Below are 14,584 nucleotides of genomic sequence, written 5' to 3'. Positions count from 1 at the left end.
TATAATCTCCAAAGCCCACCTACCTGACCACACAGCCAGTTCAGAAGTTTGTCTTTGTACATCTAGATCAGACATTAAGGCACTGGTGCCTGGATCCTGCCCCCAGAAGTTTTGCTTTAATGTGTGGTGTGACTGGGCAGCAGTTTTTTCAAAAGTTCCCTTAGGTAATTCTAACTGCAAATCACTGTCTTGATTCTTTCTACTTACAGGGTAGGTCGTGGACTGGAAGCATATTAGAAATGAAAAATCCCAGATCCAAACCAGAGTCGGAATCCATTTAGGAAGATCCGCAGGTGATTCACATGCACATTAAAGTTTGAGAAACACTTTGTAGATGAGACCATCTCATAACTTGAATGTAATTGAACTCCCCTCTGTCCTACCCTGACTGCTAAATTCTGTTTTCTGTTGAAGTGCTACAATATGGGTATTTCCTCAACTTAGACTTGTACAGATAGGTCATAGTAAGAAGCGCACTGGCTTCTCTCCGTATCTACCCAAAAGGTTGTTTTAGTGTGTTCTTTCATTGTATTCCTGCTCCCTCTCCCAAACTCCAGACAATTGAGCTGGTTGGTTGATTTAGGCACCTTGAAAGTGGCACTTGGAGGTGTTCAACCCAGTTCTTCCCACTGGGGAAGTGTTGTTCTCTCTTGTTGGAACACTCTGCTTCTATATTACTACTACTCATATTTTTTTTTTTTGAGACAGAATCTCACTCTGTTGCCCAAACTGGGGTGCAAAGGTGCAATCTTGACTCACTGCAAGCTCCATGTCCCCAGTTCAAGTGATTCTCCTGCCTCAGCCTCCCAAGGAGCTGGAACTACAGGTGCACGCCACCACGCCTGGCTAATTTTTTTTATTTTTAGTAGAGATGGGGTTTCACCATGTTGGCCAGGCTGGTCTCAAATCCTGACCCCAAGTGATCCACTCACCTTGGCCTCCCAGAGTGCTGGGGTTACCAACATGAGCCACCACGCCCAGCCTATACTACTCATATTTTTAATTAATTGCTACATGCCTGTTGTATACTCTCTCTACCCCCATTAACTTTTTTTTAATTTTAATTTTTTTTGTTTTTGTTTTTGTTTTTTTTTGAGACGTGAGTCTCACTCTGTAACCCAGGCTGGAGTGCAGTGGCACAATCTCAGCTCACTGCAACCTCCTCCTCCTGGGTTCAAGAGATTGTCCTGCCTCAGCCTCCTGAGTAGCTGGGATTACAAGCACCTACCACTATACCCGGCTAATTTTTGTATTTGTAGCAGAGACAGAGTTTCACCATGTTGGCCAGGCTGGTCTTGAACTCCTGACCTCAAGCAATCAGCCCACATTGACCTCCCAAGGTGCTGGGATTACAGGCATAATCCACTGCACCCGGCCTATTTTTATTTTTTTTAAGACAGAGTCTCGCTCTGTCACCCAGGCTGGAGGGCAGTGGTGCAATCTCGGCTCACTGCAACCTCCACTCCCGGGTTCAAGCGATTCTCTTGCCTCAGCCTCCCTAGCAGCTGGGACTACAGATGTGCATCACCACGCCCAGCTAATTTTTACATTTTTAGTAGAGATGGGGTTTCACCATGTTGGCCAGGCTGGTCTTGAACTCCTGGCCTCAAGTGATCCACCACCTCAGCCTCCCAAAGTGCTGGGATTACAGGTGTGAGCCACCACACCCTGCCTACCCTCATTAACTTTAAAATTTCCCCCTCTCTTTGTCTGTTGGATTTTCTGTTATAATTGATGGTAGTTTTTCACTGCTTTGCATTGATAGTGCACAGACTCAGCGTATGAGCAGGGCTTTTATGACGGGACTTTTTTGTGTCCAGGTAGAGAATTAGGCTGGCAAACCACGAGTTGGAATGGTGCTTCTTAGAGTGTAGGCAGTAGACCAGCATCACCTGGAAACTTGGTAGAAATGCAAGTTGGTGGGCCCCACCCCAGACCTGAATCAGAATCTCTGGAGGGTGGGCCCAGGAATTGATTTAACAAACTCTCCCAGGGATTCTTAGAACTCTCCACTTTTAAGAGGTGGGTCTTGCTGTGTTGCCCAGGCAACAGCCTTGAACTCCTGGCCTCAAGTGATCCTCCTACCTCGGCCTCCCTAGTGGCTAGGATTACAGGCATGCTGTTTCAATTTTTAGTCTGTTCATTCCGAACAGAATCAAGAAAGTCACCAGAGACACAGGATAGTTCTGAATAGCTGGTTTTTAAGGCAAAATTTACCTACTTTTCTCTTTGAAAAGTACATTAATTCAAAGAACTATGGTTTGCAGAAGGTCATACAGCTTGATGCAAAGGCAAAGTGATTCCAGCCCAATTTGTTACCTCTGGGAATGAGAATCCATGGTTTCCAAAGCATACTCCTCTTTAATAATCAAGATGTTTATCGCCGGCCAGGTGCGGTGGCTCATGCCTGTAATCTCAGCACTTTAGGAGGCTGAGGCAGGTGGATCACTTGAGGCCAGGAGTTTGAGACCAGCCTGGTCAACATGGCAAAACCCCGTCTCTACTAAATACACAAAAATTAGCTAGGCATGGTGGTGGGTGCCTGTAATCCTAGCTACTCAGGAGACTTAGGCAGGAGAATTGCTTGAACCCAGGAGGGGGAGGTTGCAGTGAGCCGAGATTGCGCCACTGCACTCCAGCCTGGGCAACAGAGGGGGACTCTGTCTCAAAAACAAAAACAAAAAAAAACAACTCAGCTTCTTGTTGCTTTCCTTGCTACTAGAGCAATAGACAGGGAAAGTCTGAGTGCTCAACTTTGCTCCCTCCAGCTAGATGCTAGGAAGGAGGTTGAAAACACTGGCTTAAGTTTTGTTTGTAGATTATTGATATTTTCTTCTCTCTGCCCTTGACCTTGTTTCTGCTAACATGTAAATTTGTTTCTATAATCTTGGAGTAGCACTTACCCTTTGATAACAACAGGATTATATCCCCTTCTTGAAACTCCAGGTCCTCTGGTTGGGTAGCCTCATAACTGAAGAGTGCCTCCACTTGGCTGCCTTTCTTAAACTGAGGTTCTGTTGTCTGGTTATTAGCATCAGCTTTTTCACTTTCCTTGGGTTCATCTGGAAAGCCTTGGTCACCCTGAAATAATAAAGGGCCTGTTAATTTTCCCAATTTCCTGCCAAATGAACACTGAACATCACTAAAGGAAACAGCGAAATGTCAAAGTAGAACCTGGGATATAAACTCATAAAGTTTGTGATCAGTGCCTTGTGTAGAGCTTATATGCTCTTTATGAATACTGGATGGTTGGGTAAATCAGTCCCCAACCTTTTTGGCACGAGGGACCAGTTTCATGGAAGACAGTTTTTAGATGAATGGTGGTGGGTGGTGGGTTGGGGGGTGGTTTCAGGATAAAATTGTTCCACCTCAGATCATCAGGCATTAGATTCTCATAAAGAGCATGCGACCTAGATCCCTCGCATGCACAGTTCACAGTAGGGTTCACACTCCTATGGGAATCTAATGCTGCTGCTGATCTGACAGGAGGCAGAGCTCAGGCCAGTATACCCGCAGCTCACCTGCTGTGCAGCCCTGTGCTGGCCTGTGGCCTGGGGGTTGGGGACCCCTAGGATAAATGAAACCAAAAGGTCTGCAAAATCATATACAGTCTTAAAATATCTTACTGAAACCTTACAATAATCTTGAGACAGGTAGAATGGGCATTGGGTTGGGGACCCCTGGGAAAAATGAAACCAAAAGGTCTGCAAAATCATATACAGTCTTAAAATATCTTACTGAAACCTTACAATAATCTTGAGACAGGTAGAATGGGCATTATTATTTCTTTACAGATGGGGACAGAGCCCTAAGTCAAAACTGGCTTTCTTAGCATCAACTCTAACAGCAACACTAGGGACCTTGTTAGAAATGCAGACTTTCAATTCCATCCCAAAACTACTAAATCAGAAACTCCCTGAAGGTGAATCCTGCAATCTGTATTTTAAGTCCTCTAGGGAATTCTGATACTTGCTAAAGTTCAAAAACCACTGCACAATGCCATACTTGTTTTATCTGTAACATTTCTTATACATCTTAGACTTATGATCTTAGACTTCTTCCACATTATTGTCACTTTTGCTTCACAAATGAAGGAGAAGGATGCGGTTTCTACAGATGTGAATCATAGAATTTAACAAATCAACATTAGAAATGCTGCTAGGCTTGTATGTACCGAGTGTTATAAGTTCTAGCTTCTTAATGTTGTTTGTTGAACGTTGGTATATTTTTATTGAGAGGCAATACAATGAGGTGGAAATGGTCCTAGAGAGTCCACAGACAAAGATTTGTATCCCACCTCCACTGCTTACCAGCTCTGTGTCCCTAAGCAAGCAGTGTAACTTCTCAGAACCTCAGTTACCTCACCTGAAATTGAGGCTAGAAGAATTCAATGAGATGACATACAATAATAGTAGTTGACATTTATTGAACACTTACTCTGTGGCAGTACTCTTCATTTTATTTTTCTTTCTTTTCTTTTCTTTTTTTTTTTTTTTTGTATTTTTAGTACAGATGGGGTTTCACCATGTTGGCCAGGCTGGTTAAGACCTGACTCCTGACCTCAGGTGATCTGGCCCATCTCGGCCTCCCAAAGTGCTAGGATTTCAGGCATAAACCATACCAGGCCTCTTTCTTTTTTTTTTTTTTTTGAGACAGAATCTCGCTCTGTCACCCAGACTGGAGTGCAGTGGTATGATATAAGCTCACTGTAACCTCCGCCTCCTGGGTTCAAGCAATTCTCCTGCCTCAGCCTCCCAAGTAGCTGGGACTACAGGTGCACACCACCACACCCAGCAAATTTTTGTATTTTCAGTAGAGATGGGGTTTCACCATGTTGCCTCAGCCTCCCAAAGTGTTGGAATTACAGGCGTGAGCCACTGCGCCTGGTTTTCTTTCTCCTAGTAAGTGAAAGCCTGCTTTGTTGCCTCCAAAAGTAATGAATAGTGATAAAGGACATTCAACAGTGACTCCTGAGCCTGGATTAAATTGCAAAAAGATTGTGGGGAGTTTTAAGAGGGTTGGCTATGTGCAGCCACCAAATAGATTGAAGCTCCTGTCAAAGGAAAAAATTTTAATTAAAAAAAAGTTTAAGTGAAGTAGTTCACATTTAGAGCAGAACTCCTTCTAGGAAGAATCTTTTAAAAAAGATGCTGAAGGGGTTAGTCCAAAGACAGACAGCTGGAAAACCTAGAGTGACTTTTCAGACTTCCAAGAGACCCCTTACACTCACACTCACTCTTACCCCCAGGATCCTGGGGCCTTTTGTCTCAGCCAGAGACACCAGGGAGTCTCATCCCCAGTGGCTGTATTTCCTGAAGGCGATTTTCTGAACGGGGAAGATACCTTAAACAGCTTTATACACTGCCCTTTTCTAGGCTCATTCTCTTTCACTCTTCTTCTCCCAGCTCATGTCTGTAATCCCAGCACTTTGGGAGGCCGAGGCAGGTGGATCACAAGGTCAGGAGTTCAAAACCAGCCTGGCCAAGATGGTGAAACCCCGTCTCTACTAAAAATACAAAAATTAGCTGGGTGCAGTGGCAGGTGCCTGTAATCCCAGCTACTCAGGAGGCTGAGTCAGGAGAATTTCTTGAACCTGGGCGGCAGAGGTTTCAGTGAGCCAAGATCACACCCAGCTTGGGCGACAGAGTGAGACTCCATCTCAAAAAAAAAAAAAAAAAAAAAAAAAAAAAGGTGAAGAATGGCTATGAGCTGAGCCTTAAGCTATGATATGACTTCATTCCAACCTTGCTTGACAGTAATGGATGGGATGTTTGACACAGTCAGGCAGGGAGCTGATGGAGGGGCAGGAGGCTTTCTGTGAGCTCCTGCCCTGCTGGTCCTGCTGTTCTCTTGTGGGAAACTCTCTCCCTGCTGCAAATGGGGTGAAGATGCAGGTAAAAGGGAGGCAGAGCTGTGACTTATTACACACCATATCCCCAACACCACGTATAGTGCCTAGTACACAGAAGGTGCTTGATAAATGTCAAATTGTTGAGGAAGTGGCTCAGCGGAAATGTAACTTTAGATGCCTCTCACTGCACTCACCACTGTGTTCTCACACCACAGAGTCAGGCAGTAGTTTTTCACCTGGCCCCAGGCATCCTTCATGCTGTCTTCTGAAAGGGGCACCAGCTCATTGCTGTCCCGAGGCCGATAGCTGGGTGGGGATAATGAGTAAGAATCCAGTCAAAGAACATCATCACAAAAACCATCCTCCTCTTCCCTCCTCCAGGCCAGCACAAGGTTCCCACTGTACCCCTCACAGCTGCCTGCATGGAGCTCACCTCAGCTTAGTGTGTTCCAGCCGGAGCTCCAGTTTCTTAGACACCATGTCCCGGACCTGGCTGTAGGGGAGCCCGGGCTGAGTCTCCATGACTACCGTGTACTTGTAGTGCACCTTGAGTGTGTAGGGCATGGGAACACTGAGCTTCGCTTCCTGAGTGGGGAGGAAGCAAAGGGAACTCCTGAGTGTCTGAGGCTTTCTCTCAACATCGTGGATCACCGCAGTTTCGTGATTTGGCACAGGGGGTACCCAATACAGCAGGGGAGAGGCCAATAAGTAACTGGTTTCACAGCAGCCTAAAAGGCCTTCAGAGGTCCTTTAGCCCAACCCTTGCTTGGACAGGAATTCCTACTGAGCAAGATCTGGCCCACTAGCTTGGGTAGTAGGAAGTGTGTGCATGATAGTGGAGGAGGCTATTAAGAGGGTCCCTAGCTCATGGACTCTGTAAGGTAGCAACTGGTTCGACTCTTCCATTGGGGCTCTTCCTATAATCCAGACAGACATGTCTGTGGTTGATAGCCCAAGCTATCCCATCTTCTACCACTTGAAACAGTATGAGGGAAAAATGTTACCTTAGGCTCTTCTTTTTGTTTCTGGCCTGAATGGAAAAAGTAGGGAGTAAAACAAAAGAAGATGGTGAGTGAACATCCTTGGCCAGCCCCTGCCACACACAGATGAAACCTCTTCAAATAGGGCCCCCAACCTCTTACCCTTTAATTTGTGGGGCAATTATTAACCTTAGTAAACTGTGGGGAAAATCTCACCCTGGGGAAGCATGAAGGTCATGAACATATGAACAAACTCAGTCTCTGCTTCTAGGGAGCCTATAAGTAATTACCAAAGGACCAGCATATCCTCACCAACCCACAAGGTTAGCGGGGATCCCAAAGGTCAATTAAACCCACAGGATCCAAAGCAATGAAAATCGGAGTGCAAGGTGAGCCAGAGGCCACAGGAAGAAGTATCAGAACCACTGATCCTCACCTTATTCTTTATTTTTGTGTATGTTTCCTAAAGTTTATTAATTTAATTAATCTAATCTATTAATCTAATTAACCAATCTAATATTAATCTAATTTATGTAAGAGTAGCATGCATAAAGATATTTACTATAGGGGGTACATGATCAGAGAAGGCCACTGATCTCAAACCTAGCTGATCATTAGAATCACATGGGAAGTTTTTTTCTAAAATACAAATTCCCGAGCCCCATTCCAATCCTAAAAAATCAGAGCCAGTAGCCTAGGACTCTGTATTCACAAAATCATCCTAGGTTTATATGTGATCCTTGTTGAGCCTCTAGACAAAAGATAACAACAAAAAACCTGTCAAGGACATTGAGCAGGAGCAATGGGAGAAATTTGAATATGGAATATACATTATATAATAGTATCATGTGAATGTTTAGTGTCCTAGATACCATGATTCTATTGTGATTATGCAGGAGACTGTGTTTTTGCAGCTGTGTAGGGTGAAGTGTCACGAGTCTGTAACTTTTCAACTGGCTCGGGGGAAAAAATAGAATGGAGCAGGGCGAGTTCATGGTGCAAAATGTTAACAATTGGTGAGTTTAAGTGAAAGATATTCTGATGTTTATTGTATTCTACTGTCAGCTTTTCTGTAGGTTGGACATTTTTCAAAATAAAAATGGGGGAAGGGACATCCCGAGTGATTCTGATGATCAGGCGCGTGTGGCAATCATTGATCTAGAATCTGGCCAACCACTCACTCTGCGTCTCTATCAAGCGCTTATCCAGAATCTGCTTCAAGTGCACTTCCCAAGACAGCCCTCTCCACACTAGGAAACAGCCTTTCAGAGAGAACATTTCCATTTCACATCTGCCCATTGGTTCTTTGTTCATCCTCAGGGCTCCACAGAGCAATTTCTTTTCCAGATACAGTGCCTCAGACATTTGAAAACAGCCACTCCATGCCCCTCAGAGATAAGCATGTATAGTTACTTCAACTTTTCTTCCTGAGACATGGTTTCCGTACCTAATGATCAAGGGGTTTGGTGACTATGTGAGTCACTCAGGAACCAGCTGCATTCACCCAAGCCCCGTGAGTGTTCTGCAGAAGGCAGGGAGAGAGGGCACTGATTTCATGTTTGGGGTGGGTGGTGCAGGAAAGGAGGGTTCTGGGGCTGCGTGGTCATTAGCTGAGTGACATGTTTGGAGAAGAAGAAACCAGAATTTCCTGGAAGGCAGGGAGAGGAACTCAGGAAGCAGCCTGGCATGCTGCTGCACCCAGACCTAGGCTGTGGCTCCAGGACCACTCACCTGGTGACAACTGGGGTCTTCCAGGGGCTTTGGAACTAGGAGGAGCTGGGATGTCGGACTCCGGAGAGCTTTCCTCCTGAAGGCAACAGGGAGTGATGGTCAGAACCTTCATTCAAAGTTCCCAGGCAGGGGTGGATGTGGGGAAACACCCCTACAGAGACCCCATGTAAAGAAGCCACATGCAGATAATGTCCTAAAAGTTGGAATGGTAGTGACATTTGGGGAAGACGAAGGAAATGTTGGCCAAAAAAGGAGGCAGGGTTGGCCTGATGAAAATGAAAATCACAGTAGAAAGAAGAATCCTAACCCGCTAAAACGCCCTTGCCGCTTTAGCAACTCTTTCAGACATTTTGGAAATCCACTGGCCGTGGGGCAGGACTGAGCTCTTGTCTCCACTGCAGAGGGCATTGAGAAAGGAAAAATTCCACTTCTCATTTGCAAGGCATTTGAAGCTTTTCAAAGCATTTGGATATGGTGACTGACCAGGGAGGGCTGAGCTCATATACAACTGGTTGCACAGTCTAGAGACAGACAGGCTCCACTGCCATTGAGTCACTTACAGGGATGCTCAGATCTGACAAAGACAGCTCTCTAGGCTTGGCAGAAGGACAGACTTTTGAAGTGTGAGGGAGGGAGTAGCAGCAGTTTAGAAGCAGTGGCTGGCAAGGCCCACTCTGATTCAAAGCTCTAAGGCAGATCTCATTTTATTATTTTTATTTGTATAGAGGTGGCATCTCTCTATTTTGCCCAGGCTGCTCTCGAACTCCTGAGTTCAAGTGATCCTCTCACCTCAGCCTTCCAAAGTGCTAGGATTACAGCCATGAGCAACTGCACCTGGCCTCATTTTCTTTCTAATGGCATTGTACCAGCCAACACACTGACTATTCTTCCACGTGAAGCAGACACACCTGGGAAGACCTAACCCGCTCATACACTGTAGGCTTTGCTTCCCAAGTCACTTCTGACCAGGAAGAGTCACAGAGGTGGGTGGGCCCAATGGGACCTACAGATGCCTCCAACTTAGCACATCTGGGCTTTTTTCCCCTCATTCCCAGGTTCAGCTCTGGGTAGCTGGTGCCATCTCAAGGCGGGCTCAAGACTAGTGAATCTTTCTCCAGGGGTCCTGACAACACCTCTTTTACACTGCTTTTCTCCCCTCCAGGGAGAGATCTCTAAAGGGTGAGAGGAAATGGGTCAGGCCTTGGCATCACATTACCTGGGGCTGCTGCTGAGGGTGGATCCGCAGCTCAACTGGTTCAAGGTAGTTGCAGGGAACAAGCCCCTTCTGCAGTGCAGCACCACAGAATCAGAAAGGAAAAAATAAAGATGTGCTCATCAGTACCCACACCACAGAACAGCCCAGAGTCCTGGGGAAGGGATGACGAACAGACAAAAGAACTTGGCTGGTCTGCAAAGAAGGCAGCAGATACTGCTCCACAGAGACTGCATTTGCTGCCAGGATCCCATGCCCATCGCACCAGCCCCTGATCCTCTGCATACCTGCCCGTTGAACATGACCGTGGCCCAGTTATCATTGCCCTTCTTCAAGACAAAGACAATGTTCCCTGGCATGACCTGGAGCTCTTCTTGTGTCTCAGGCACAAACCCAAATAGCACACGGTGAGCCTCCCCTTCCAGAGCCCTGCAGAGGATAGACACAAGATCCAGCCCCCATCCCCTCACATGATGCCATGGCGCAAACACACTGAACTTGGAGCCAGGGACTTGGCTCCAGCCTGGCTCTAACTCCACATCTAACTGCAACTGCTGAGGTGACACTGAGCCTGCCTGGGCTCCCAAGAGGTCTCAGTAAGAAACTGGTGTACACCTGCTCATAACCATATATGCAGAGGGGCAAGAATAAAAGCAAAAACCCCACAACACTAGATAGTGAGGGCTTACAATCCTTGCCCTCCCTTCTGCTCTGAGGAGGAAGGTCCCTGGCTGTGTCATCTTGGCCAGCTCCCAAGGCTGGGCTGGGGTGGGGTGGATCAGGTGACTGTGGTCAGGGGAACAGCACAAAGCAGAAGTCAGGTGAGAGCCAGCTGGGCCAGAAAGATTGGTGGGAGAGGAGGAAGGAGAAACCACCTAGAACCAGTGTTGGGCCAGGATAGAGAGACCGTGAGCAGGTTAGGTGACAGGGAGCGTGAGGGATGCACATAGAGGGCTCTGAGGCTGCCCACCTGCTGTGGTGCAGTGTCGGTTCCCTTAAGTCTGACTTCACGCTTTTAGGCTTTGAGGCTCTGATTGGCATCACTTTGGAACGTGTGACTGAGAGGCTGGTGTTCAGGTTTCAGGCTTCCCTCCCTTTACTCCCCATTCTGTTACTTTCCCCTCGGCCCATCCTTGTTTCCAGACATTGTGCCTACTCCTGTAGGGAATACAGGCCCTTCCAGCTGACAGGGAGCTTAGGAATGAGCTCATCCAGCCCCCTCATTTTTGTAGTTGCTTTGGTACTTTTGTCACTTTTTTTTTTTTTTTTTTTTTTGAGACGGAATCTTGGTCTGTTGCCCAGGCTGGAGTGCAGTGACATGATCTTGGTTCACTGCAACCTCCACCTCCTGAGTGCAAGTGAGTCTCCTGCCTCAGCCTCCCAAGTAGCTGGGATTACATGCACATGTCAGTCACCACGCTCAGCTAATTTTTGTATTTTTAGTAGACATGGGGTTTTGCCACGTTGGCCCGGCTGGTCGCGAACTCCTGATCTCAAGTGATCCGCCCTTCTCAGTCTCCCAAAGTGCTGTGATTACAGGCATGAGCCACCACGCCTGGCCAATCACTTTTTAAAACCTCCTTTTTGGGTGGGAGGACCAGGCTTGCTTCATTGCTTCGAGAGAATTCTTAAGAAAGCTGTAGGTTATGTCACCCTTTGTTTTTCATCTTACAGAAGAAGGACTTCCTTTTCTTGAGTCCTTCCTCTTTACTTCTTCAGAAAGCATGTGCCGATAGGGAGTGGAAAACACCCACACAGGAAAAAGGACGTCATTCTAGATTCCTGACTCCAGAGAGCTCTGGCTTGCCCCGTCAGAGGGGACTGCAGCCAATGCGAAACCGATCTCCAACCTGAGGTCAGCATCCTGGTCCCCAGGGTAGCTATGTTCCACAGGACACCACTGCCCCTCAGCAACAACCCCTTGCCATGTGGGTGGCTGTGCACGTGGACAGAGGGCCAATGGGACACCATGTAGCTGCAGCCAGGCCCTGATGGCCAGCCCCACCACAGTCAAGACTCCCATCCCCATCATATCATTCCTTTCTAGCCTGACATTCTAGAAGACATTCTTCTAGGCATTCCTTTCTAGCCTGACATTCTAGAAGAAGCCTGACATTCTAGAAAATTCAACAAGATTTAGACCCTGACCCTACCTTCATCTTCTTCCCTCCCTTTCTTGCCATCAGCTCAGGCTTGGCGCTTGGATATTCTGTGTATGGATTTGAATCTAACTTACCTGAAGATCTCTGGGGTTTTCGGTCTGGATGGAGGCTCAGCTGCCTATTGAACATTCAGGAGAAGTGAAAACGGAAAAGGCAATGAGGGAAAGCAGGGGAGAGACAACAAACGGCTAATGGTAATTTGAGCATTCTTCCAGACCAGAAAATCAAATAACGCATTTCTGACTGATGAGAACACTGTCTAGGAAGAGGGCACAGTCACCCTGACTAAACACTAGGAAATAACACCTCCTACCAGCTCCCCAGGTGCAGGTTTCACTAGCACAGCAATTCATTTTGAGCCAGAGCTAGTTTCTGGAGGTTAGCAGTCCACACAGCAACATGGTGTCACAAGAATGCCTTGACCTTGAGCTCTGTCCTTTTCCCAGGACAGTTTCCAAAAGCTCTGTTCTGTAATTAATGTCTACTATGTCACATGACACTTCTGAGTATTTTTAAATTAATTAAAAAAAAATTTTTTTTTGAGATGGAGTTTCACTCTGTCGCCCAGGCTGGAGTGCAGTGGCGCGATCTTGGCTCACTGCAACCTCTGCCTCCCTCATTGAAGTGGTTCTCCTGCCTCAGCCTCCCATGTTGCTGGAATTACAGGCATGTGCCACCACACCCTGCTAATTTTTGTATTTTTAGTAGGGACGGAGGTTTCACCATGTTGGCCAGGCTGGTCTGGAACTCCTGGCCTCAAGTGATCTGCTCACCTCAGCCTCCCAAAATGGTGGGATTATAGGCGTGAGCCACTGCGCCTGGCCACTTCTGAGTATTTAAAATTGACACAGGATCCACTGACTGGGCAAGAATCTCCTCCCCTGTTCTACACTGAATACCATGGAATCCAGTTACCTGGGCTGCGTTCCCCTCATGGCCTCTGGCCCCTCAGAAAACCGCCCTCTGCTAGTGCTGACCAACACTCTTGCCCATCACAGGTTCATTGCCACAGAGTTCGTATTTTCCTTAATGTGTTTTCCCCTCTTTCCTTCACAAGGAAGCTCTGTCTGCATTTCTAGATCCACTATCATCCAGTTCATCTGAGCCCACCTCTCCAGGCCCAGCTTGGGCAGAAAAAGGGTTCACTCTCAGTGCTCTGCCTGTGTTCCCGAAGGAAACCCCTGCACATGAGCAGATGGGTAGAGCCAGGAGAGCCCAAACCTCAGGCCCAGGCCCCACAGGGTTCCCCACTTGCCCCTGTACTCAAGAAGAGGCTTTGTTAATAAGCCTTCCATAGCTTGTGTTTCAGCTTCCTGAGAGAATAGTTGAGGCTTCAGAGAGAGGATCAGCAGATCTCTTTAGAGATGTGAAGACTGGCATTTGTGGGGAAGCAGGAGAGTTAGCTTCAGAGGACTTGGGGTGAAGCCTGACACTGCCTTATTTCCTCACCAGCCATGGAAACCAGGACTGAGAGAGGGCAGGCAGATCCCTCAGCTGCACTGAGGGCCACTTGAAGGAGCCCTTACAATAAGGCAACTCAGCACACATAGTCTCTCGAATTGAATGCTTCACAGAAAGCTCTCGAGACCTAGGTCCATGGAGAAGGTCAGGACTGCCTTACCTGTGGTTGCAGAGGGGCAAACCCAGAGAAACTGTCTTGATCCACCACAGACGCCACGACCTAAAATCAAGGACAGGAGGGTGTGAGGCTCTGCCAGCACTGTTTCCATTCTTCTGGGTCTCCCTCTTTGCTCATGCCCTAGACCTATTATTATGTGAGCCTTGTTTCAGACGTGGACAGTAACTAAGGATTAGATTCCTGAGCCTCTGGATTAGGATTTCAGCAACTGAAGAAACGAGCATTCACCCCACCCCTGCTAACACAGGCTTGCTTTCTTCTCTCTTAAAAAAAAAATGTTTTTATTGAGGTGCAATTTATATAACATCAAATTATCTTTTTTTTTTTTTTTTTTGAGACAGAGTCATGCTGTGTTACCCAGACTGGAGTGCAGTGGCGTGATCTCAGCTCACTGCAACCTCTGCCTTCCAGGTTCAAGTGATTCTCCTGCCTCAGCCTCCCGAGTAGCTGATATTACAGGCACCCGCCACCATGCCCGGCTAATTTTTGTATTTTCAGTAGAGACAGGTTTTCGCCATGTTGGCCAGGCTGGTCTCAAACTTCTGACCTCAGGTGATCTACCCATCTCAGCCTCCCAAAGTGCTGGGATTATAGGCATGAGCCACCACGCCCAGCCCAAATTAATCATTTTAAAGTGAATGATTCAGTGGCATTTATCACATTCACAATGCTGTGCAACTACTGCCTCTCTCTAATTCCAAAATATTTTCATCACCTCAGAAGAAAATGCTGTACCCATTAAGCAGTGTGTCCACACTCCCCTTTCCCCTAAACTGGCAACAACCAGTTTGCTTTCTGTGACTGACTTGAGCCCTCTTCTCTGAGTTTTAAAAATCAGATTTAAAGCTAGCTTTATTCACAAATATGCTTAAACTATAGATAATTTTCATCATTCATTCATATAATCAAAATATTTTTGCTGAGAGCTGTTATGTGTCTAGCACTGTGCCAGGCTGTGAGGACTCTGCTCTCTCAGTGCTTAGAGGCTGCACCAGATATTTCCTATAA

The 14,584-nt window shown here is 46.8% G+C and overlaps 2 protein-coding genes across 6 annotated transcripts in view; one reads left to right on the top strand and one right to left on the bottom strand.

Moving 5' to 3' along the window:
- SMG7 (SMG7 nonsense mediated mRNA decay factor) overlaps positions 1–413 on the top strand; it is an 85,730-nt gene extending 85,317 nt beyond the window's left edge. For both annotated transcript variants that reach the window (XM_055367224.2, XM_063710212.1), the window contains one exon: positions 210–413. In XM_055367224.2, the coding sequence (XP_055223199.2) occupies positions 210–281 (72 nt within the window). In that variant the 3' untranslated portion in view covers positions 282–413. The remainder of the gene's footprint in view (positions 1–209) is intronic.
- NCF2 (neutrophil cytosolic factor 2) overlaps positions 1–14,584 on the bottom strand; it is a 36,947-nt gene that overhangs the window by 1,633 nt on the left and 20,730 nt on the right. For all 4 annotated transcript variants that reach the window (XM_063710263.1, XM_055367295.2, XM_004028028.5 and 1 more), the window contains exons 7-15: positions 13,559–13,618; positions 12,012–12,055; positions 10,063–10,204; positions 9,779–9,847; positions 8,563–8,638; positions 6,856–6,881; positions 6,285–6,436; positions 6,046–6,157; positions 2,904–3,081 (exon numbers count right to left, since the gene is read on the bottom strand). In XM_063710263.1, coding sequence (XP_063566333.1) covers positions 2,904–3,081; positions 6,046–6,157; positions 6,285–6,436; positions 6,856–6,881; positions 8,563–8,638; positions 9,779–9,847; positions 10,063–10,204; positions 12,012–12,055; positions 13,559–13,618 — 859 coding nt within the window. The remainder of the gene's footprint in view (positions 1–2,903; positions 3,082–6,045; positions 6,158–6,284; positions 6,437–6,855; positions 6,882–8,562; positions 8,639–9,778; positions 9,848–10,062; positions 10,205–12,011; positions 12,056–13,558; positions 13,619–14,584) is intronic.

This window comes from Gorilla gorilla, chromosome 1, assembly GCF_029281585.2.
Source record: "Gorilla gorilla gorilla isolate KB3781 chromosome 1, NHGRI_mGorGor1-v2.1_pri, whole genome shotgun sequence".
In the NCBI taxonomy this organism is placed as follows: Eukaryota; Metazoa; Chordata; class Mammalia; order Primates; family Hominidae; genus Gorilla; species Gorilla gorilla.
Note: the sequence above shows the minus strand (reverse complement) of the source record. Positions and strands in the feature narration are given on the sequence as shown.